Raw genomic sequence first — 24,035 nt, 5'->3', positions numbered from 1 at the left:
CCTTCTACAGAGAGGCTGAGACCTTGCTCAAGGCTGCTCGAACCACCAGTTCAGGGCTCACTCAGTTTTGTCTGGCACCCTTGCCAGCCCCTTGCTCAGTGCCCCCCAGGGAATCCCTATTTCCCTACCACCTGAGCACCAAGAGATTTTACCACCCATGCTGCACAGGATTGAAAATGTCTGAATGCAGAGGAAAGATGAAGGGAAGCAGCACAGGCTAGAGAGAGAAAGAAGAGACTGGTGAGGGCTGGGGTGAGGGAGGACCTGGCCAGGAGCTGGAGACATCCTGATGCCCAGAGGAGAGGGGTGTGTTGCAAGTAACAGCCTCCCAGTGACCAGGATCTAAGACCCGGTTTGTGGGCCAAGCTCTGACTTTCAACTACCGGTGACCTCAGTAGACCTTCCAGGACCTCAGTTGTTTTACCTGTCACTGGGAATATTGCATCATATCGCTGCTTTTCAAGCTGCCAGTTTTCACCATTAGCAAGCTGTAAAATCAGTTTAGTGGATTGGGACCAGCAAATTATTTTTAAAATGAAGTAGAAAATATCACTGTGCATTGTGCATAGTAAGGGTTCATACTGTTTTGGGAAACTTCACATCAATTATAAACCCATGTGTGTAAGCAATGTACAAAATGTCCTTTTTAATGCAGTCTCTAACAAAAAACTTGAAGACATTTGGCTAGATGATTTTTAATATATCTGTCCTGTGAGTCACGTTTCACAGTCTAGAATCTGTTCTGTGCTTCTCTTTTTATCCCTGCCAAGAGTGGGCCACAGAATAAGAGGGGAGGGCATTACACTACCAGTTACATGCAGCTAGGTTTGGCTGTAAATGACAGCGAATCCCAAATAACAATGACTTAAAGAAATGAACAAGACAGACGTTTACTGGATGTAGGCAGTTCTGGTGGGTGGGGCAGCTGCACAATCCTGAGGGGCCTGGGCTCTTGTAGGCCCCTACTCTGTCATCCGAAAGGCATGTGTGGTCTAGACCGAGTCCACATCACACCCAGACCTGGGACAGCAGGTGGAAGAAGATGGAAATAAGCAGGCTAAGGGCCTTTGCCAACTATTTTGGAAAAAGAGGTTTCCTCAGAATTGAAAACAGGTATTCAAACAAATGTTTGCAAAGAAACATTCAGAGCAGCACTATTTAGAAGAGTCAAAAGGTATAAACAACCCAAATATCCATCAACTGGTAAATGGATTAACAATATACAGTGTATCAACATAGTGGAATATTATTCAGCCATAAAGAAGGAATGAACCTCTGATACACTCTACCACATGGATGAACCTTAAAAACATAATGCTAAGTGAAAAACCAGACTCAGAGACTATATGACTCCATTGATATGAAATGACCAGAGCAGACAAATCTATGGGAACAGAAATCAGATTAGCGGTTGCTGGGGGCTAGAGTTGGGGAGGTGGGAAGTGATTGCTAGTGGGTGGGGGATTTATCTTGAGGATGAAGAAAAAGTTCTGAAACTAGAAAGTGTTGATGGTTGCACAACATTGTGAATGTACTAAATGCCACTGAATTGTATGCTTTAAGTGGTTAAAATGGTGAATTTCACCTCACTTTTTACCAAAGAGGTTTCCTAGGAATTAAGAATTAATACATTTAACTTGCACCTGTAAGTCATTGGCCAGAACTCATTCACATGACTCCCAGCTGCAGGGGAGCCTGGCCATTAGCGTGAAGGATTTTATTACCAAGAAAGGAGGAGTGAGTGTACACTGTGATAGACATTTAGCAGTCACTACCACGTCAGTGGTGCTGGTGGCACTGATATTCTCAGAATAAAGAAGATGGGGAAACTGCCCCTGGCCTGCTGGTGGAGTTAAGCAGTGAGTCAAAGAGGCAGCATGGGATTGTGAGACGGGCCCTGGATAAGAGTCCAGAGACATCCCACTGTGGGAAAATCACTTCCTGGGACTCCAAGTCCTCACAGCCAGAATAATAGTCGGGGGAGATGCTCAGTCTCCAAAATGTTACTCTCTTTGATGTTTCTGAGAGTCTCTGTTGATGAGTCAATTGTAGGGGTGAAGCCACTCTCCTTTCATCCCTGCCCTTCATCCAAGCAGGCACAAAGAACAGCTCTGAAGCTCATAAACATCCATGAAGTTGTAAACTCAGATGGTTGTGCACCTCCCCTATTCCCTGCCCTGTTGTTCACCCACCAAGGCATGTCCGACTCTTTGTGACCCCATGGACTGCAGCAAGTCAAGCCTCCCTGTCCCTCCCCATCTCCCAGAGTTTGCCCAAGTTCATATCCATTGAATTGGTGATGCCATCCAACCAACTCATCCTCTGTCGACCTCTTAGCCTCTGCCTTCAATCTTTCCCAGCACAAGGTCTTTTCAATGAGTCAGCTCTTTGCATCAGGTGGCCAAAGAATTGGAGCTTCAACTTCTGCATCAGTCCTCGCAATGAGTATTCAGGGTTGATTTCTCTAAAATTGATTCTCTGAAACCAGGATTGACTGGTTTCATCTCCTTGATGTCCAAGGGACTCTTGAGAGTCTTCTCCAGCACCACAGTTCGAAAGCATCGTTTCTTCAGCACTCAGCCTTCTTCATAGTCCAACTCTCACGTCTGTACCTGACTACTGGAAAGATCATAGCCTTGACTGTACGGACCTTTGTCAGCAAAGTGATGTCTTTGATTTTTCATGCACTGTCTATATTTGTCATAGCTTTCCTGCCGAGAAGCAATCATCTTTTAATTTCATGGCTGCAGTCACCATCTGCAGTGATTTTAGAGCCCAAGAAAAGGAAATCTGTCACTACTTCCACCTTTTCCCTTTCTATTTGCCATGAAGTGATGGGACCAGATGCCATGATCTTATTAGCTTTTTTTTTTAATAGTGAGTCTTAAGCCAGCATTTTCACTCTCCTCTCTCACCCTCATTAGTGGCTCTTTAGTTCCTCTTCACTTTCTGCCATTAAGGTGATTTCATCAGCATATCTGAGGTTATCCCCTGCTCTTTCCTTTCTAGAACAAACTCAGGCTGAGATTAGTGCTACATGAAGGGGTGGCAGGTGGAAAAACAAAGGCCCCTGCATAATCCACAAACAGGATCATCAGATCACTGATTTGGACTGGCAAGCTGATCCTAGGGTTCAGAAGTGGGGTGACAACTGAAGGCAGCCAGCCGAAGAAGGGTTTCAGGAACCACCTGGGAGCTTTGCGAGCATGCTCTCAACCTGCCCATCCCACTTGGGGGTTCAGGGATGTTCCCGTTCTCTCACGTCTCATGTAGAATGCCTTTGGGATGCATTGGCCTTCCAGTGACTCATCCTCTCCTCTGTATCAGAATACAAATGCCAGAAGGGAGGACAATGTGTAGTGAGGTTCTTCACCACCTGGGTGTATTCTGGACTGAAGGAACTGCCAGGGTTCCCCTCTCAGGTGGAGAACAGGAGACCATGGCAACAGAGAGGGTAAGGCCTGTCAGTCACTAAGTACATGACCTCAAATAAGACATTCATCTCCTTTGGTTAAGGAGTTTGAGATCGACATGTGCACTCTGCTATATTTAAATTGGATAACCAGCAAGGTGTTACTGTACAGCACAGGGACCTCTGCTCAGTGTTATGTGGCAGCCTGGATGGGAGGGAAGTTTGGGGGAGAATGGATACATGTAAATGTATGGTAGAGTCCCTTTGCTGTCCACCTGAAACTATCACAACATTGTTAATTGGCTATGCTATGCTATGCTAAGCCACTTCAGTCGTGTCCGACTCTGTGCGACCCCATAGACAGCAGCCCACCAGGCTCTGCCATCCCTGGGATTCTCCAGGCAAGAACACTGGAGTGGGTTGCCATTTCCTTCTCCAATGCATGAAAGTGAAAAGTGAAAGTGAAGTTACTCAGTCGTATCTGACTCTTAGTGACCCCATGGACTGCAGCCTACCAGGCTCCTCCATCCATGGAATTTTCCAGGCAAGAGTACTGGAGTGGGGTGCCATTGCCTTCTCCTAATTGGCTATACTCCAATATAAAATTTAAAAAAAATTTTTAAGATATTTATCTCTCTGAGTGTTAGTTTCCAGTTTCTTTTTTTCTTCAACTGAAGTATAGTTGATTTACAATGTTGTGTTAGTTTCAGATGAACAACAAAATGATTCAGTTATACATAAATATATATTCTTTTTCATTATAGGTTATTACAAGATATTGATATAGTTCCCTGTACTCTACCCAGGGACCTTGTTGTTTATCTCTTTCATATATACCAGTGTGTATTTGCTAATCCCAAGCTCCTAGTTTATCCCCCCAACCCAGTTTCTAGTTTCTATAAAGATTTCATCCATGGTGTGTGTAAGTTGCTCTGTGTTCTGTTAACAGCAGTTGACACACAGGACACTAATGACAAATGTGAGTCCTGTTTTTCCTCACCCTGCAGCTCAGAGAAGCCTTGCACATCCCACAAGCACTCCAGGGAGAAGCAAGACTCTCTCATCCAGCGCTCACGGTGGGAGAGGCAGAGATGATCTCTGTCAGCCGAGGACCCCACCTAGTGTGTGCAAAGTGCCCTTTATCTCCTTTCAGTGTCTCTGCAGTCAAGGCACCCTAGAGCCCAGTCTTTTCTTCATCATTTTCCCTACAGACAAGCCGCTGGGTTCTGGGATGAAAGAGACACACCTCTACTTTTTTTTTTTTAATAATTAGAATTGTTTTATTTTTCAGGACTTAGGCAAACCTATGTGAACTGGCCGTGTGTACTTCTGTGTGTTGATTCCCCCCTTTTCTTGCAAATCTCTTTTTAAAAATTGAAGTGTAGCTGATTTACAATATTATATTAATTTCATATCTATAACATGGGGTTTCAATTTTTATAGATTACATTCCATTTAAAGTTGCTATAAAATATTGGCTATATTTCCTGTGCTGTACAATCTATCTTTATATTCATTTTATACTTAACAGTTTGTAACTCTTTTCCCCCACTTCTATCTTGCCCTCTCTTCCCACTGGTAACCACTAGTTTGTTCTCTGTATCTATAAGTCTGTTCTGTTTTGTTGTATTCATTCATTTGTTTCATTTTCTTAGATTTCACATGTAAGTGATAATATATAGTATTTGGCTTCCTGGGTAGTGCAGTGGTAAAAAGTCTGCCTGCCAATGCAGAACATGCAAGAGAAGAGGGTTTGATCCCTGCATTGGGAAGATTCCCTGGAGTAGGAAACGGCAACATGCTCCAGTATTCTTGCCTGGAAAATTCCATGAACAGAGGAGCCTGGCAGCCTATAGTCTATGGGGGTCACAAAGAGTCGGACACCACTGAGTGACTGAGCACATGCGCATGCGCGCGCATGCGCACGCGCACGCACGCGCACACACACACAGAGTATTTGTCTTCCACTGTCAGATTGATTTCATAAGACCCTCCAGGTCCATCCATGTTATTGCAAATGGCAAAATTTCATTCTTTTTTATGGTTGAGTAGTATTTTATTGTGCATACATACCACATCTTTTTATTTATCTGTTAATGGACACTTAGATTGCTTCCATAGCTTGCTATTGTAAATAATGCGGCTATGAACATTGTATCTTTTTGAATTGGCCTTTTTTTATTCTTTGGATAGATATCCAGGAATGGAATTGCTGGGTCATATGATAGTCCTATTTTTAGTTTTTTAAGGACCCTCAATACCGTTTTCCATAGTGGCTGTACCAATTTACATTCCCTCCAACAGTATACAAGGATTCCCTTTTCTCCACACCCTCGTCAACATTTGTTATTTGTGGAGACGCCTCTGCTCTTGACACAGCGCTAGCAAACAGTGCTTAAGCCTTGGCAGAAACCAGCTACAGATGGGAATCCCTGCTGCCCCCCATTCCTTAACCTGTGCTATCAGAGGGCTGTCTGGGGACACACTTCCTGTTCTCAACCCATGGTTGAGAATAGTGAGCTTCTCCTGGGGAGAAGACACACATCCTTTTGGATTTGGGAGTGGAGAGGAATCTCTGGGGAGACTTGTGTGACCTCAGACCACTGTACCTAAGAGCTCTTCTTTTTTCTAAAGCGAGACAGTGAGTAAATCTCTACCAAATCCCATGCACAGATGATAGTAAGTGCAGTTGGTAAGAGGCAGGGTTTAGAAGGTGGGGACTTTGCCCTAGAGGGTCCTAACTTTCAGCAAGCCAGGTCTCTGCAGGTCATATAGAGCTTGATGCTTGCCAGAGACCACCCAAGATCTGAGCTCTCACCGTTCAACATTTATGGGCAGGAATGTTCATCTCCCTCTGTCCCACCTTTCCCTCTGTGCCTTTCTCTTCAATCAGTAGATACTTGGCTGCATGAATGTTTTCGTTTCCCTGAGTTTAAGAAAAAAAGCTTTTTAATTTATTCTTTCAATAGTTATTTGCTCAATGCATAAATAAATGAGTGGATGTGTGAATGAATGACTCTTTAGTACACTGAGCAGGTGGCACGATTACCTTCTAAGCCTGCTTCAGCAGCAACCTTGGTTCATCACCCCAGATTCTGCATCCCACTTGAGTCGATGATGAGCCTGTGCCCACCCCTGGAGCTGCTTGGAGGATCCCCAGCCCCAGGCCTGCCCTGGAGCCATGCCCTCTGTCTCCCCTTTCTCTTCCAGACAAGACCTCTGCTCCAGCCAAAAATATGCCTGCTCTTCTGGGCCTTCGGTCTCTCTGCCTGTTGTCTGAAATGCGCTTGACAAAATTCTCTCTTCCTTCAAGGCCTGGCATTTTCGATGAATTTTTTTTCTGATTCCTATAACTGAAAGTGATTCTTGCCTGCATCTCCTAGACATCTTTTTGGGTTGGGGGAGGAGATTGGATTTCTCTCATCATTCATTCTGACATGTTGTCTTATGCACTGCTGAAGCTCTTTGAGGGTTAAAACTAATTTTCATACATTTTCACACCCCAACATGTGCCTTACATAGTGTCCTACAAATAACAGGTAATCTCTCTATAAACATTAATGAATACCCCATATACACCTTTCCTTATAGACTAAATTTGGAGCCCTAGTCATGAAGGTCATTGCATGACATTAGTTTTATGTTTGTTTGTTCATTTAGCCCTTCATTTGTTTATCTGATTGTCCTAATCTAGTCAAGCAATGTGCCAGGCATTAGAATATAAAGATACAGAAGGCACATTCTAATGAACAGAGGCAGACATATATAAATAAGAGTTGAGTCGTCACACTCCCATCATAGCTGTGACCACATCGTAAAGACAGAGACCAGTTTCATTTGCAGAAGATTGGATGTTGTAAAGTCTCAAACATAACTCAAAGGAATTAAATATCTCAAAAGCTTTAGAAAGGTTGAACTCCTCATATCCCATGGAATCTCTCATGACCCTTCTCAGCTTAGCTCCCTCACCTACACAATCATCTGAGAAGTTGGAGGTAGATTTTGAGGCATTTGTCCTCAGGGTCTTATCCAGGGATCTCATGGCTTGAGACCACTCTTGCCAGTGAGCCTTTGAAAGGCCCTCCAGGCCAGTGGTTTCCCAATCTCTGGGCCTCAAAATGCTTCCCAGAATCCTTCTCAGCATCAGGGGCATAGGCCGACAACAAGGTGTTGCACATATAAAGTACAGATGACACGGTAATCATTTGCTGGGTATTGGCGTGATAGAAGGCACTTGGCGTCTGGGAAGACACAGAGGAAGCCAAAGCAGGGTGGTAGATTCAAGAGAAGCGGCCTCCTCCCGGTCCTACGTGCGCCACTGTCTACAATGGAAGGAGGATAGCGTGGACAGAATGGCTTACTCAGTTTCCTCGCTGGTTGGGGGAAGCTACTTCCTTGAGGGCTGAGTGACAGTCAGCCAGGTGGCAGGGGAGGCGAGGTAGTGTGTGCAAAGCATCAGCCACCTGAAAATGCGGGTGGGAGTAGGTTGTGAAGTGCTTGCCATCTTGCGTTTTAATGTGATTTTTCCAAGAAGATTCTTCCCCAGCTAGCCCTGTCCAAAAGCTGTCTCTTTGGTAACTTACACCTTTTCCTATATGCCACCATCCCTTTTCTCCCAGTATCTCAAGTCCTCTTTTCTGTCTCATGGCTTTAGGACTCCAGAGTGTCGACTGGCAGATAGCCTCCAACCGGCAGGCACATCACACAGAGAGGTTCTACGGCAAGGATCTCCTGGTACGGAGAGGCCAACTCTTCCAAGTGTCACTGACCTTATCCCAAGGTCTCAGCTCTGGAGGACGTGTGACATTCACAGCTTCCACAGGTACCTGCTCACTGCTCCCTGCCCCCCTCCCACATACACACCTTGAGGAAACCTTGGGGCTGTGCATCCAAGGGGCGGCGGCGGTGGTGGTGGCCTCAGGCTCTAACCCAGATCTACCATTGACTTAGCAGAGTCAAGTTTCACCTATCTCTGAGGGTCACAGTCTTAACCTCAAGAGGGATTTGGACCACGTGATCTCCAGTTGCTTCCAGTGCCATAACATGCTGCTTCTTTGTATAACATCTCCCAAAGAATCTCTGCAGTTATACTGGGATCTGGTTTCTCCACAGTCAGCCAAGACTACTTGGTTTCCATTGTCCTATGTCTTTCCAGGGCCTTACCCCTCAGAGTCGGCCAATACAAAGGCTGTGTTTCCACTCTCCAATGGGACAAGTAGCAGCGGCTGGGGTGCACAACTTGTGTCCAGCAGGAACAATGTTCTGAACATCTCCATCCTTAGTCCTGCAAATGCACCCATTGGAAGGTACACGCTAAACATGCAGATCTCCTCCCAGGGCAGTGACTCCACGCTGAAACTTGGGACATTCATACTGCTCTTTAACCCCTGGTTGCAAGGTAGGCATCCAAACACCCACACTCCCAGCCATCAGCTAAGGGATGTCCATGGAAAAGAGATGGAGGGAATGATTTTCATGGGCTCAGGTTTGATTAGGGGAAGTTTGTGGAATAGGGGACGAGCACAGAAGCTAGAAGTCAGAAGCCAGGGGTTTTGGCCCAGCTCTGCCTCTGAACCCACTATGTGAGTCTGGCAGTCTCTCTACCCTTCTGAGCCTCAAATTCCTCACCATTAGATGGACAGCTTGCTATTTCTGGGGCTATTGCAAGGATCTCATGAGTTTTTGAAAACTCTATAGTATGGTGTCATGACTACAGCATCATTCTGCAGCATGGAGACAGCTTGTGCCCGAAGAAGCAAGTTTTTCATTCCCAGAGATCTCATTTTCAGATTCTTAGGTCATCCCAGCTTCTCTTTCAAGTTTATGGTTCTCATGATATGACGTGGAAGCATTTTAGCCCAAGGCTTCATTCCTCAGTGGAGTTGGGGGAAGGGTTGAAGGTGTGGCTTGCTCCAGCCACCATGTGGGTACTCAGGACTGAGAAAAGGACGAGTCTCTATAGTTCTCTGTAAGATTCTATCCCCTGCTATCTGTTTTTTTCTTGTCAAACAGCTGATAGTGTCTTTATGAGTAACCATGCTGAGAGAGAGGAATATGTTCAGGAAGATGCTGGCATCATCTTTGTGGGAAGCACAAATCGAATTAGCATGATTGGCTGGAACTACGGACAGGTAAAAGGGTCATAGAGGCTGGCAGTAATGTCCCTATTCTACCCAAAGAAGCTCCACAGCAGACCCCACAGATAGGTGGCAGTTCCCAAATCTGTCCATTTGCCTGCTTCTTATTTGTTCATCCATTCATTGATGACCTACTATGTGCCAGGGGCCAAGGTACACCTATGGATACAGGAGATGGATACGACATATTTCATGTCTTTGAAGAGGTCACACTTTCATGGGCAAAACAGACACATAACTAAATTGATGCAACAACGTGTTATTGGTACCATGATGCATGAATGAAGATAAGGCCCAGTAGAGACTTGCACAACAGTATAGTTTCTGTTATTCATTCCGCATCATAATGTGATGAAATTTCCTTGGTGTGAGCATTTGACCTTCCAAGGGTCCTATGGTACTATGACATCTGAATCCACAGAATTCCCGAGTTTGCTCAGCTAGCCACATCCAGGGATTCCCTCCATATTTTCTTCTTTCCGGCAGACAAATGAAGTATTTCAATGAAGCACCTTGGATGGAGTGCCATGGATGTCCAGCAGAGGGTGGACAGGTGCACATTCTGCCATGTCCAGATCCCTTTCTGGAGTCAACCAGGGCACATCTGCCATGTATTCTATCTTCAGTATAATGCCATATATTTTATATGTTGAGTTTTAAATGTTGTGTTCTGTGTTAAATTTCATAGAAAAGAAAAAGGGGTGGGGTGGGTGCACTGAGGGGTGGAAGGGAGGATATTTTTGATGGGGTGATCTGGGAGAACCTTGCTTAGAAAGGAACTTAGGATAAGAAACTTAATGGAGACAAGGGAGCTGGATAGATATCTTGGGGAAAGGCATTGGAGGAAGAAAGAACAGCATATATGAAGACTCTAAGGCAAGAAAGAGCTTGGCCTTCTCCATTTTGTGAAAATGGCTTCAAATTCCAATTTTAGTGAGACACTTTATAATCAGTTCCCCAAAGTCTAAGTGATATGCTAGAGATCAATGTCAGAACTAGATGGAAACTTTGAGATGTGCTCAGCCTGATCTCTTGTTATACAGCTGGTGAAATTAAGGCCCAGACAGGTCAAGTGACTGCTCTCGAGTTCGTAACAGTGAGGGAGTCTCATTAAACTTGAGGGGCCTCAGTACAGGGCCTTGTGTACAGCAAGAGGTCTGGATGAGTTCTCAGGGTTAAAGGCCAGGTGGGTGGTTGTTCCTCAGCCTCTCAGTTCTGGGGGCCATGGAGCGGGGGCTGAGATATGGGCAGTGCCCGTGGCTCTTACCAGCATAGCCTCCATGCCCTCAATTAGCCGATACTACTTGCAATTTCTTTCATAGTAACATATGGCCCCATTTTGAACAGTTTGAAGAAGGCATCCTGAACATTTGCCTCTCAGTCCTGGATAACAGTCTGAATTTTCGCCGTGACCCTGCTACGGATGTGGCCCACAGAAACGATCCCAAATATGTTGGCCGGGTTCTCAGTGCAATGGTGAGTGATGAGAAAACCATAATAACTAGTTGTTCCCCTATATCAAACTCAGCTATGGGTTAGGCACAACCACTCATCTTGTTGGTTGATGTCTCACAAAATAAAGTTGGTGGTTATTATATCCCCCTTCTGTACACACAGAGTATGACACACCTGTAAATTAAAGGACTTGCCTGAGACACACAGGAGTGAGTGGCAGAGGCAGAACCAGACCCAGACCCAGGCTGCCGGCTCCCAAGCCCTTCCCACTGTTTTGTGAGGCCTTCCTCAGATGACAAGGACTTGATCTGTGGGGGTCCACCAGGGCTGGGAGGACACAAACCTGAGACATTACTCCATCCCTGGGGCTCCTGGGGAAGGGGCTATGCTCCTTTGTTCTGACTCATCCCCTCCTCAGCACAGAGGGCTTGAGTGCCAGCAGGGAGGACAGAGGTTGACATGGTCGTCTTCTGGATGGGGAACCTGATGCCAGGGGGCTGAAGGAAATCACTCACAACTTAGCTTTCGAGTGAGTCCAGCCAGAATAAGGCCTCCAACTGCCCGCCTGGAGCCACCTTCACTCACCCACTCCCTCCACGTGAGAAACCTACCCCACCTATCCAAACACACACATTAGCTGGACACATACACAAGCTGAATGCTGGAGGAATGCTCTCTACTCAGTGGGTAGAAAACATCCCCATCAGAAAAATGTCCAAACAAGGGATAACCTGCTCAAAAGTTAGAAAGCTAAAAGTCAGAGAGTTTTGAACTTTAACCGTCTGAAACTAAACAATTACTCAGAAGTGTCAACTTCTGTGTGTGTGTGATTAATGGACTAGGCATTTCCAGTCTTTTTGGAGCTGGAGAATATCCAAGCTAATGAGCTAGTTACATGGTTAATTGAACGACCTCCTGACTACATGGTAGATATTGGGGGTCATCAGACAGGGCTTCTTAACTTGAACCTGGCAGGACAGGTGTGGGGAGGCCCAGAGAGTGTGGAGGCACTGAGGAGACGGTGGGAACCAGGGTGGCAGGAAGAGTCCAGAGAGGGAGTGGACCTGGGCTGAACCTTGAAAACCAAGTGGTCCTAGAAGGGTGGGATTAAAGCCCAGGCCAAGGTCTAGGAAAGCTGGTGTTTAGGCCACTTAGAAAGTTCAGCCTCCTCAGCTCAGGAGAGGGTGGGGGAGGAAGCTGGCTCCAGCAGCTGCTGACTCACTCCAGCCCTCGGGACAAAACACTTGATCTCAGAGCCAGGCTCCTCAGCTGCACCTCCCTGCTCTCTCTCCAGCCCTCCTGGTTGGGCTGGACCACGAGCTAATTATGGCCTGTGTGGGGCTTTGAAACACTCGGCTTTCAGTCAGAGATGAGCCTGTGATTACCACACTGGAGGCTGGAGCACCTGTGACTCAAGAGATGGAGATGGGCCGTGCAGTCTTCCATCTTGAAGGAGCCCCGTGGCCCTGATCCTGTGATTCCAGCCCGGCCATCCTGGAGAGGGTGCAGAGCTTACCCAGCACACAGAGGGGCTGTGAAGGCTGGGTCAGCTGGTCGTGGGCAAGGATCCTTGCATTTCCAGACTGCTGGTTCTCACAGGCCTTGTCTTGTGACCCCCACAGAGTGAGGGAGCAGTTCTGACTGTGACGTAGGGGTAAACGCTAATCAGTTTCATAAGGGCATACTTGCTTCTTCTGTTTCCTGTGTTGGAAGGTGAGCTTGAATGCATCGGCTTGTCAGCAATCACCCAGCTGACAAGCAGCCAGGCTGGGCTCGTGACTCAAGTTTCTCCTTCTTCTTTCTAACTTTTTTTTCTTCTTATTTGGCTGCATTGGGTCTTAGCTGTGGCACACAGCTGTGGATCTTCGTTGCAGTGCACAGATTCTCTCATTGTGGTGCCTGGACCCAGTGCAGCTCACAGGCTTAGTTGGTCTGTGGCACATGAGATCTTAGTTTCCCTGACCAAGGATCAAACCCACATCTTCTGCATTGCAAGGCAGATTATAACCACTGGGCAACCAGGGAAGTCCCTCTTTTAACTTTTTATTATAGAAAAGTTCAGACATTCACAAAAGTAGAGGAAAAAGTAAAGTGAACTTCTGTATGCCTGTCACCGGCTTCATCATACCTACCCAAGGCCAGTCTTGTTTCATTTGTGTCCCCTTCTCCATGGATTATGTGATAAATTCCAGATATCACATCATTTTGTCCCTAAATATTTCAATAGGAGTCTCTAAAAGACTCAGACTAAGAGATTCAGGTCTCTTGATTTCTAGCCTAGTGCTCTTTTCATGTGACTTATTCAAGAATCAAGGGCTTCCCAGGTGACGCAGTGGTAAAGAATCTGCTTGCCAATGCAGGAGAAGCAGGAGACATGGGTTTGATCCCTGGGTCAGGAAGATACCCTGCAGATGGGAATGACAACCCACTCCAGTCTTCTTGCCTGGAAAATCCCATGGACAGAGGAGCCTGGCATGGAATTGCAGAGTCAGATGTGATTGAGCACACACAAAAACACCCAAATACAAGAATCATGCATTAAGCTGAGTGAAATGAATGGATGGATGAAAAGCGGAAGTCCATCTTTATTCTTTTCAAGAATAAGTTAGTTGCTAAAGTTTTAAAGTGATCTTTTTAGAAGACCAGGACACCAAAAGAGAGCTTCAAACTATGGATCTTCAAGTCAGGCGGCAGCAGCCTGCAAGTTCTGGCCAGGAATTGACTGTGAGCTGATTTTCTACCCCTGCTTCATCACTGACAAGCCATGGAGCCTTCATTTTCTCTGTGAGCTGGGAATGACATGTGAATTAGGGGCAAACATGGCCTGTTAAGGAAAGCACTTTCAAATTCATAAACTTCTTGATACCCATTATCACAATTATTATCCAAATTGCCCAGAAAGACACTGAGACTTGAGGGAGTCTCCCTTCTTTAACTCCTTACCTTGCCCCCTGAATTCTGCCTGTCACTCTCTGTGCTGATTCCTTTGGGGTTTATTCCTTCCCAGATCAATGGCAATGATGACAGTGGCGTGATTTCTGGGAACTGGAGCGGTAACTACACTGGTGGCCGGGATCCTAGGAACTGGAATGGCAGCGTGGAAATCCTCAAGGAGTGGCAAAGATCTGGCTTCAGGCCTGTCCGATATGGCCAGTGCTGGGTCTTTGCTGGAACCCTCAACACAGGTATTCTGGATGAGGTGTGCCTTTGCTGGATGGGTGGGCAGCAGTGGGGGGCCCCCAGGTACTGTCTCCACTGCACCTTGAGTCCTTAGACTGCCCTTGACTTGCAGTGTTGCGATGTTTGGGGATTCCCTCCCGAGTGATCACCAACTTCAACTCAGCTCATGACACAGACCAAAACCTCAGTGTGGATGTCTACTACGACCCCTTGGGACGGCCCATGGACAAAGGCAGTGATAGTGTGTGGTGAGTTATCTGATCCTTTCTGAGCACCAATCCGAGCAGCTTCTCCCTAGCTCTCCCCAGCTCCTGGGACCAGCTCCCAACAGGAATCGGGAGGCAAGTACCATGTCAACACATGGTTTAGAATGGAAATGCTGTCATATCTTGGCCTTTTGGCTAAGATTAAGTGTAGAAAGGAAATGCCGAAGCTAGCAAGACCCAAAATAACCCTTCTCAGAGTTCTGCAAATGCTGATGGTCCATTTTATCTTGCCACCAGATGAAAGCTCTGATACCAGTGAAAAATATGATTCCTGGGCTCTGTGAAACTGCCCTGAATTTATAGGGGCCCCTAGACCCTATGATATTTTGGAAGAGAAACATTGAAATCATTGATTTTCTAGTAAGAAGAATAATGTATGTCATTTCAGGCAACCCATATGACTTAACGGGCTTTCTTAAAGAAAAGTGACATATTTTCTCATATATATATATATACATATATATATATATATATATACACTTTCTTTGTACCTTGATTGATAGAATAAAATGTTAGCTTATTCTGGATTTCAACTGAAAATAAGAAACTTTATATGTAACTGGAAATATATATATTTCTAAACCATAAATATGACATGTGCATATATGTGTGTAATATATAATACATGCTAACTGAAAGTAGCTTATCTAAAACTTACAGACAAAAAAAATAAAAATAAAAATAAAACTTACAGACATATGTCTATAACTTTGTATAGCTGCTTATATACATAAAATAGATATGGTTACAGCTATTTAAGGTTATACCATATGACAAGTTATTACCAGATGGCAACTGAAAATAATTGTCTATATGTGTATATACACATAGATGTCTACGTATATAAAGTACTACATGCATGTGTCAATAATCCATTGTTTGAATTATATTATATGAAAATAATTATGTCTATATGTGTATATACACATAGATGTCTACGTATATAAAGTACTACATGCATATGTCAATAATTCATTGTTTGAATCCTCAAAGGATATACATATAATAATCATTCACATGCATATACATGGCTAGATAACTTAATAACAGATGTCATCTTTTTTCCAAATGTTCAACTTTGAGATAGTCTGCATAAAAAATTCTTTATTGCTTATTATTCCCAGAATAAGTAGATGCAACTTTACTGAAATGTATTTAGGGTAACTAATAGAATAAAGTCAATGGAATATTAAAATTAACAGAAAGAGATATTAAAACAAATAAACAACAGCCCACACCAATAATGGCACTGAATACTGTAAGCATCCCCTCCCCTCTGAAGGGAGGGACGCGTATGTAATTCACCCAAGGTCACATGGATGCTAGTGTTTAATGGGGGAGAGAAAGTTTATTTCAGATGTTTTTCCTTAATCTACACATGCATAATGTTCTCTCTAGTGATGCTGCTACTTACCGTGAGGTTTTGTTTTCCAACTTCTCATAAATGAATGTCTTTTCTTCTCCCTGTTTTTTCCTTTTGTTATTGTATCCAAAATCCCATTGCAACCTTTTCTGATCCTTGGGACAATGCCATTCCTGGCTTTGTCTTCCTTTAGAAAAAGAGATGCTTGTTCCAACAAGATGACTGATTTGAGGGAAAGGGTGGTCCCCTTAGGCTTAACCCTTCTGTAATTATCCTGCACACTAGGAACTGCAGAGGGGTCAGAAAGCATAAGGCTCAGTCCTTCTGCTGAGAGCATTTCTGGTGCTGTTAGTGGACAAAAAGTGGGGAGGCCATTAGAGGCTATTTAGTGATGCAGTCAGAGAAGGCAATGGCACCCCACTCCAGTACTCTTGCCTGGAAAATCCCATGGACAGAGGAGCCTGGTAGGCTGCAGTCCATGAGGTCGCTAAGAGTCGGACACAACTGAGCGGCTTCACTTTGACTTTTCACTTTCATGCATTGGAGAAGGAAATGGCAACCCACTCTAGTGTTCTTGCCTGGAGAATCCCAGGGACAGGGGAGCCTGGTGGGCTGCCGTCTATGACTGAAGCGACTTAGCAGCAGCAGCAGCAGTGATGCAGTGTGCCAGACAGTTAGTACTGTGGGAACTCAGAGAGGGAGCCATCAAGGAAGACCTCCTGGGAACAGAAAGTTGGGGCCTTTGAGCTGAATTTGGAATTAGACCTGAGATCTCTTGGTTACTGGTTCATGCTACACATTAGCTTCATAATTTATTCTAAATATAATCACCTTGGGGCAAGTCTGGACCCCTGGAGACATTCTCTACTGTCATTTCTGTTGGCTTCGCTGCAGAGTGTCAGGCCGTAAAACTCTGATTTTTCCTGGGGGTCCCTCATCAGAACCCTCCTCAGAAAGCAGTGGGTGCTGAGCATTCCCCCTCCTCCCCCTTCCCTGTCAACTGTGGGTGGGGAACCAGCACTGGATGGTGTGTACACAGGGATTCCTGAACCCCAGTTCCAGTCCCACCACCATCTAGCTCTAGAACTTGTATAAGCCACTCCATCTTTCTGGCCCCCAGTTTTCCCATCAGTGAAATGTAAATGTTGGCTTGGAACTAGATGTTCGCTTAAGCCTCTTTAACTTTTTGATTCTGTGACTCTTCAGCTCACCCTACTTTTTGAGTTAGAGCTACACCTCCCAAGAGTCACTTCAAAGTGGTTCCTGCCAGGGGTTGGAGGGAATTAGCTCACAAGTCATTTTATGCCTGGAGTGAAATTACTAACCTATGTTTTTTCCTTGCCTATTATTAAAAGGACAGTTTGAGTTTGGACAGAAATTCTTCGATCTGAATCTGTATGTTGCAAACGTTAAAAGCTTTTACAACCTTGTTCAGATTTACCTAAAGTAATAGAATGTAAGGATCAAGTGAGGTTAAGCACCTGAGAATGCTTAATAATAAAAACAGCAGCAATAATAATTTGCTGAGCAATTGTGCTTCAGGTCCCTTTCTGAATGCCTGCATGTACTCTTCAGAAACAATGAAGTAGGCGCTATTGTGATCACCCCATTTTACAGCTGAGGAACCTGAGACATAGTGTCATTCATTCAAGGGCAGATAACTTGGAAACGATGGAGCCTGGATTTGAACCCAGGCCACTTTGTAAACTATGAAGCACCAGAGAGATGCCAAAGAATGTTATCACTATTCCTGACTGATGTTTGAGAAATCTGACCGCATAACTTGAGATTTTCCAGAATAGGGGTTGGGACAGTGGCTGGACATCAACCAGCTGAAGAATCTGGGTTCTTTGGTTCACACTTAGGTGGCAAATGAAAATTTTCTATGACACTAGATGCTATCTCAGGGTTCAGTGGGGAGAAACGATTTGCCCAAAGTAGAACTGAAATAGTGTCCAAGCTAGAGGTGGACACAGGTATCTGTCAATAAGACTATTCCAGGTCAAAGAGCTTTAAGATCTCTGAGGGATCTTAGAGAGGGACCCACTTATCTCATGCCTGAGAAACCAGAGGCCCAGGGAGAAGCACTGGTAAACAACTGGAGACATTTGGGTGCTCTCAATAAGTGTCTAACTTTATGTAAGTTCCTTAACTTTCTGTACCTCAGTTTCCTGTCTGTAAAATGAAGGGCTAGGTCAGGGGACCTCAGCAATTTCTTCTGGAGCTCTCTTTGAATCACATTATAGCATCCAGTGGGGTCTGTTTTCTTCTAAGCCATTCTGCTCATGCCAGTGGTTTGACTTAAAAGGCACAAGGCTCCGGAGTTTTTACTTCTTTGGAGTCGGGACACTCTGGGAAAAGCTTCTTTATTACGGCTCCCCTCTGTACCACTGTGAAGGAGGTCTCTGAAGCCTGAAAACAAATATTTTAGAAAAGTTTGGCCAACTTTATCTTAATCTTGACATTTCTGGCTTGTTTTCCTGGTTCATTTGACTTGATCCCCCAGTTTCTCAAGTCACAGATTTGACTCTATTTGTAGCCTTTACAGAGCTCCGAGGTGGAAGGCAAATGGTGATTGCTCATTCGTGTGATCAGGGAAGTGGAGTTGGTCAGTACTGGAGAAGAACTGTCATAACCCACACCCTTACATGAGCCCTAACTCCTAAGGCATCTATCTCTCCGTGGCCACCAACCTCCACTACTAGTTAGCCAGTCCCCAAAGTAGCTGGAGCAGCTTGCTTAGACCCACAGCACGGAAACCAAGGCTGCAAGAGTGGCAGGGCTCCGGAACAATTCAATTCAGAGAGCATGATGCATGAATTGCATGTCAAACCCCACACTGGACACTGGGCAGCAAGCGGAGTGAGATACGCGAACCTCACTAGAGGAGTTCCCAGCTGCACAGGAAGCTGGGCGATTGTGGAACAGAAGTTAAATCAGAGACAGCATAGAGGTAGGGTTGGCACTCTCTGAGTGTGTTCAGTTCAGTTCAGTCGCTCAGTTGTGTCCAACTCTTTGCAACCCCATGGGCTGCAGCATGCCAGGCTTCCCTGTCCATCACCAACTCCTGGAGTTTGCCCAAACTCATATCCATTGAGTTGGTGATGCCATCCAACCATCTCATCCTCTGTTGTCCCCTTCTCCTCCTGCCCCCAATCCCTCCCAGCATCAGGGTCTTTTCAAATGAGTCAGCTCTTCACATCAGGTGGCCAAAGTATTGGAGTTTCAGCTTCAACGTCAGCCCTTCCAATGAACACTTACAACTAATCTCCTTTAGGATGGACTGGTTGGATCTCCTTGCAGTCCAAGAGACTCTCAAGAGTCTTCTCCAACACCACAGTTAAAAAGCATCAATTCTTTGGCCCTCAGCTCTCTTTAGAGTCCAACTCTCACATCCATGCACGACTACTGGAAAAACCATAGCCTTGACTAGATGGACCTTCTTGGCAAAGTAATGTCTCTGCTTTTTAATATGCTGTCTAGGTGGGTCATAACTTTCCTTCCAAGGAGTAAGCGTCTTTTAATTTCATGGCTCCAGTCACCATCTGCAGTGATTTTGGAATCCAAAAAAGCAAAGTCAGACACTGATCTTAGTTTTCTGAATATTGAGCTTTAAGCCAACTTTTTCACTCTCCTCTTTCACTTTCATCAAGTGGCTCTTTAGTTCCTCTTCACTTTCTGCCATAAGGGTGGTGTCATCTGCATATCTGAGGTTATTGATATTTCTCCCAGAAATCTTGATTCCATCTTGTGCTTCTTCTAGCCCAGCGTTTCTCATGATTACTCTGTATATAAGTTAAATAAGCAAGGTGACAATATACAGCCTTGACGTACTCCTTTTCCTATTTGGAACCAGTCTGTTGTTCCATGTCTAGTTCTAACTGTTGCTTCCTGACTTGCATACATATTTCTCAGGAAGCAGGTCAGGTGGTCTGGTATTCCCATCTCTTTCAGAATTTTCCACAGTTTGTGGTGATCCACACAGTCAAAGGCTTTGGCATAGTCAATAAAGCAGAAGTAAATGTTTTTCTGGAACTCTCTTGCTTTTTCGATGATCCAGCAGATGTTGGCAATTTGATCTCTGGTTCCTCTGCCTTTTCTAAAACCAGCTTGAACATCTGGAAGTTCATGGTTCACATATTGCTGAAGCCTGGCTTGGAGAATTTTGAGCATTACTTTACTAATGTGTGAGATGAGAGCAAGTGTGTGGTAGATTGAAGATTCTTTGGCATTGCCTTTCTTTGGGATTGGAATGAAAACTGACCTTTTCCAGTCCTGTAGCCACTGCTGAGTTTTCCAAATTTGCTGGCATATTGAGTGCAGCACTTTCACAGCATCATCTTTTAGGATTTGAAATAGCTCAACTGGAATTCCATCACCTCTACTAGCTTTGTTTGTAGTGATGCTTCCTAAGGCCCACTTGACCTCACAATCCAGGATGTCTGGCTCTAGGTGAGTGATCACACCATCATGATTATCTGGGTCATGAAGATCTTTTTTGTACAGTTTTCCTGTATATTGTTGCTGCTGCTGCTGCTAAGTCGCTTCAGTCATGGCCGACTCTGTGCGACCCCATAGACAGTAGCCCACCAGGCCCCGCCGTCCCTGGGATTCTCCAGGCAAGAATACCAGAGTGGGTTGCCATTTCCTCCTCCAATGCATGAAAGTGAAAAGTGAAAGGGAAGTCGCTCAGTCGTGTCCGACTTTTGGCGACCCCATGGACTGCAGCCTACCAGGCTCCTCCGTCCATGGGATTTTCCAGGCAAGAGTACTGGAGTGGGGTGCCATTGCCTTCTCCCATGTGTATTCTTGCTACCTCTTCTTAATATCTTCTGCTTCTGTTAGGTCCATACCATTTCTGTCCTTTATTGAGCCCATCTTTGCATGAAATGTTCCCTTGGCATCTCTAATTTTCTTGAGTATGTTAGGACAAGATTTTTTGAAGGAGTTAGTATCTGAACTGCATTTGGAAAGACAAATAAGCTTTTATCAGTGTAAGGGGTGGAAATCTGGGTCACTTCTAGAGAGGGTCCCCTAACCCCATGAATTCAAATGTCAGCATAACTCAGTTGCTGTCTCTAGGGACAGTGGTTTAGAAACTTCAAAGGTCGAATTAGAATTGATTTGAATGGAGGAGCAAGGAGGGGCAGGGATCAGCTTCTTGTAAAATAAATGCTTCAGTCTGCGCTTCTATGTGCTCTTACTGGGGAAACCCTCAAGACAGGAGCGGAACCCAAGGTTGGGAGGTAGAAAAGAGTGTGACACACAACCAGAAACAAACCAGCACATGCTTGATGATGCACTTGAAAGGCACATACACCCAAGTAAGTGTGAGCAAAGTGCTGGCTTTCAAACAAGGGAGGAACCAGGATGTGCTTATTATCTACTTTGTCTTAAATTCTTGCCTTGCAAATAAATATTCAAACATAGCCACTCACCTGTATATCTTAACCAACTCACCCTTCTCCTAAGGTTCTCTGCCAGAAACAAAATGAATCTGAAATTTGATTTTTTTCTTCCTCAAAATGTTTTCTCTTCCTCTCTTGCCCTCTCACCCTTCTAAGATCATCTTCCCACACTCCTCCTGCTTTCTCCTGGGTAAAATATAACCGACAAAAAATATAACCCACCAAAAAGATTTTGTGGGTCTGCCTGGAGATAATTTTTTTGATGACTTTTTTCTCCTACAACTGTAGGAAATCTCACAAAACATATAAAGAAGTAAAAATCATCTATAATCCTATTGTTCACATACTTTAAATATTTGATAGTTTTCTATGCAATCTTTTATGAGTTGTTGTTTTTATAGAATTGGGATCATGCATTTTATAAGACTTGGGCACAAGGCGGAGCATGTAATAGACACATCCTGCTTTTCCCCATACTTGGAAACTAACCACTTCATAGTTTTAAATCATGTGTTTTTGACTAAACAGGGTATTATGAACATTTTCCCAATGTCATTAATCTTCAAAAATAAGATTTTTAAATGTATTATATTCCATTGAATGTTAAAAGCCATTATCTCTTTTCCCACTATAATGGTAAACTGTTTCCTATTCCTTATGTTACCTATCTATTCCCCCTTTTTTTCCTACTTTAAATAACACTGTAACAGGCATTGTTATATGGAAATCTTGAGCATGTCAGTGATTAGCCCTATGAGAAAGATTCCTAGAAATGTATATCCTAGGTTAGAGAATGAACATTTTAAATGCTTATGAACCTATTGCTATTGCCTTCCAGAAATTTTGTAATGAGCTATGTTTCATTACAGTAGTAAGGGATTGCTTTCTTCCCACTCCTATCATTGGTTGGTTTTTTTTCATTATCTGTTCACCTCTCATGGCCTTATCCCTTCTGTCTTGTTTTAGAACTGACTTTTTAGCTCTTCCCCTTTTCCCTGGAGAATCTAGCAGGGTCATAGTGCACCTGATAAGTACTTAGGAAGCACTTCTAACTCCTGACAACTGTATAGTGTAGAACTCTGGATCTGGTCCCTACGGAAAGGCTTGCAAGTTTCATTTTACAACATGTAAAATGCAAACAGTTTTCCCTGATTATAAAACAATAAAAAATAAATTAATGGGGGTCATAGTAATATAGCTACCCAAAGAAAACACTAATAATATTATGAGTTAGAGCCTTCCAGACATTCATGCTGTTTATACTCACACACATCAGATATATGTGTGTTGAGTAATCATTACCCAAATGGGACCAAATTAAATGGTCTGTTTTACAACATTTAATATCTTCCTGTATCAATAAATTAAAATTTAGAGAGAATATTTGGCAGTTAAAAGCATGGACATTGCAGCCCTTCTGCCTGGGTTAAAATCCCATTCTGCCTATTTACTGACTTTGAGACCTTAAACAAGTCACTTCACTTCTCTATGCCTCAGTTTCCATAATTGTTGAAAGAGGATAACACTTATTCTTATCTTCCCTTATAAGAACACTGTGAAGATTAAGATATAACACAGACACTTAGTATTATTCTGTGTTGACACTTAACTGTGTTAGCAATTAGTGTTTATATAATATACGTATTTTAAAATATTCGTTTATTTTGTAATTAGAGGTTCCCAGGTGGCGCTAGTGGTAAAGAACTGCCTGCCAATGCAGAAGACTTCAGAGATGTGGGTTCAATCCCTGGGTTGGAAAAATCCCCTGGAGGAGGGCATAGCAACACACTCCAGTATTCTTGCCTGGAAAATCCCATGGACAGAAGAGCCTGGTGGGCTAAACTCCATGGGGTCACACAGAGTCAGACACGACTGAAACAACCTAACACACATATTTTGTAATTACAGAATTATAGAAGTAATAAGTAATTTTCATTATAGAAAATGAAAACATTGCAGAAAGAAATAATGTACAACTTAGTTCATATGCACCGAAATCTGTCCATATGCATAATACTTACACCAAACCATTACTTAAACTGTGGTTATCTAAGATAATGGAATTACGGGGGACTTCCACTACTTTTTTTATGATGACTTTTTTTTTCATAATTGTAAGAAATCTCAATAATATATATTTTCTAAATCAAAATAGGTTCATCATATCAGTATATATTTTTATAAGCTTATGCATACACATACATGCTCTTGTAATTTTTCTTACTTGGTGATATAATTTAGACATCTTTCTATGTAAATGCTAGATTGATTTTGCTCATTCTTTTGGACGGCTGCATGATATTCCTTTGGATGGTTATGTCACAATTTATCTAACCATCTCCTTATTGGTAAACTTCTCCTCCATTATTTTTGCTATTACAAACAATGTTTCAGTGAACATTTTTCCGTGTACATCCATGTGCATGTATCTGAGGGTTTTTATAGGAGAAACTTCTAGAAGTGGAATTACTGGTTCAGTGGGTATGTAGATTTTTAAAGATTTTTCACACTGATTACCAAATTGCCTTTCACAAATGTCATACACATTTAAACTCCCACCAGTAGCGTATGACAGTGCTTGTTTTCCCACACAGCAATGGGTATCATCCTATGCCTTCATCTTTGTCAGTCTCATAGGTATGATAATATCTCTTTGTCATTATAATTTTTTATTGGAGGATAAATGCTCTACAATGTTATCTTGTTTTCTGCCATACAACAACACAAATCAGCCTTAATTTTCTTTTCATTGTGGTGGAGCTAAAACTATTTTCATATGTTTAGTGATCATTTTTATTGCTTATGAAAACTGCC

At 43.7% G+C, this 24,035-nt stretch overlaps 1 protein-coding gene across 1 annotated transcript in view; it reads left to right on the top strand.

The window, feature by feature from the left end:
* Positions 1-24,035, top strand: part of TGM3 (transglutaminase 3) — a 42,651-nt gene that overhangs the window by 3,701 nt on the left and 14,915 nt on the right. The window contains exons 2-7 of the mRNA XM_019971988.2: positions 8,067-8,234; positions 8,568-8,810; positions 9,425-9,543; positions 10,897-11,025; positions 14,012-14,189; positions 14,297-14,432. Coding sequence (XP_019827547.2) covers positions 8,067-8,234; positions 8,568-8,810; positions 9,425-9,543; positions 10,897-11,025; positions 14,012-14,189; positions 14,297-14,432 — 973 coding nt within the window. The remainder of the gene's footprint in view (positions 1-8,066; positions 8,235-8,567; positions 8,811-9,424; positions 9,544-10,896; positions 11,026-14,011; positions 14,190-14,296; positions 14,433-24,035) is intronic.

This window comes from Bos indicus, chromosome 13 (genome assembly GCF_029378745.1).
Source record: "Bos indicus isolate NIAB-ARS_2022 breed Sahiwal x Tharparkar chromosome 13, NIAB-ARS_B.indTharparkar_mat_pri_1.0, whole genome shotgun sequence".
Classification (NCBI taxonomy): Eukaryota; Metazoa; Chordata; class Mammalia; order Artiodactyla; family Bovidae; genus Bos; species Bos indicus.
Note: the sequence above shows the minus strand (reverse complement) of the source record. Positions and strands in the feature narration are given on the sequence as shown.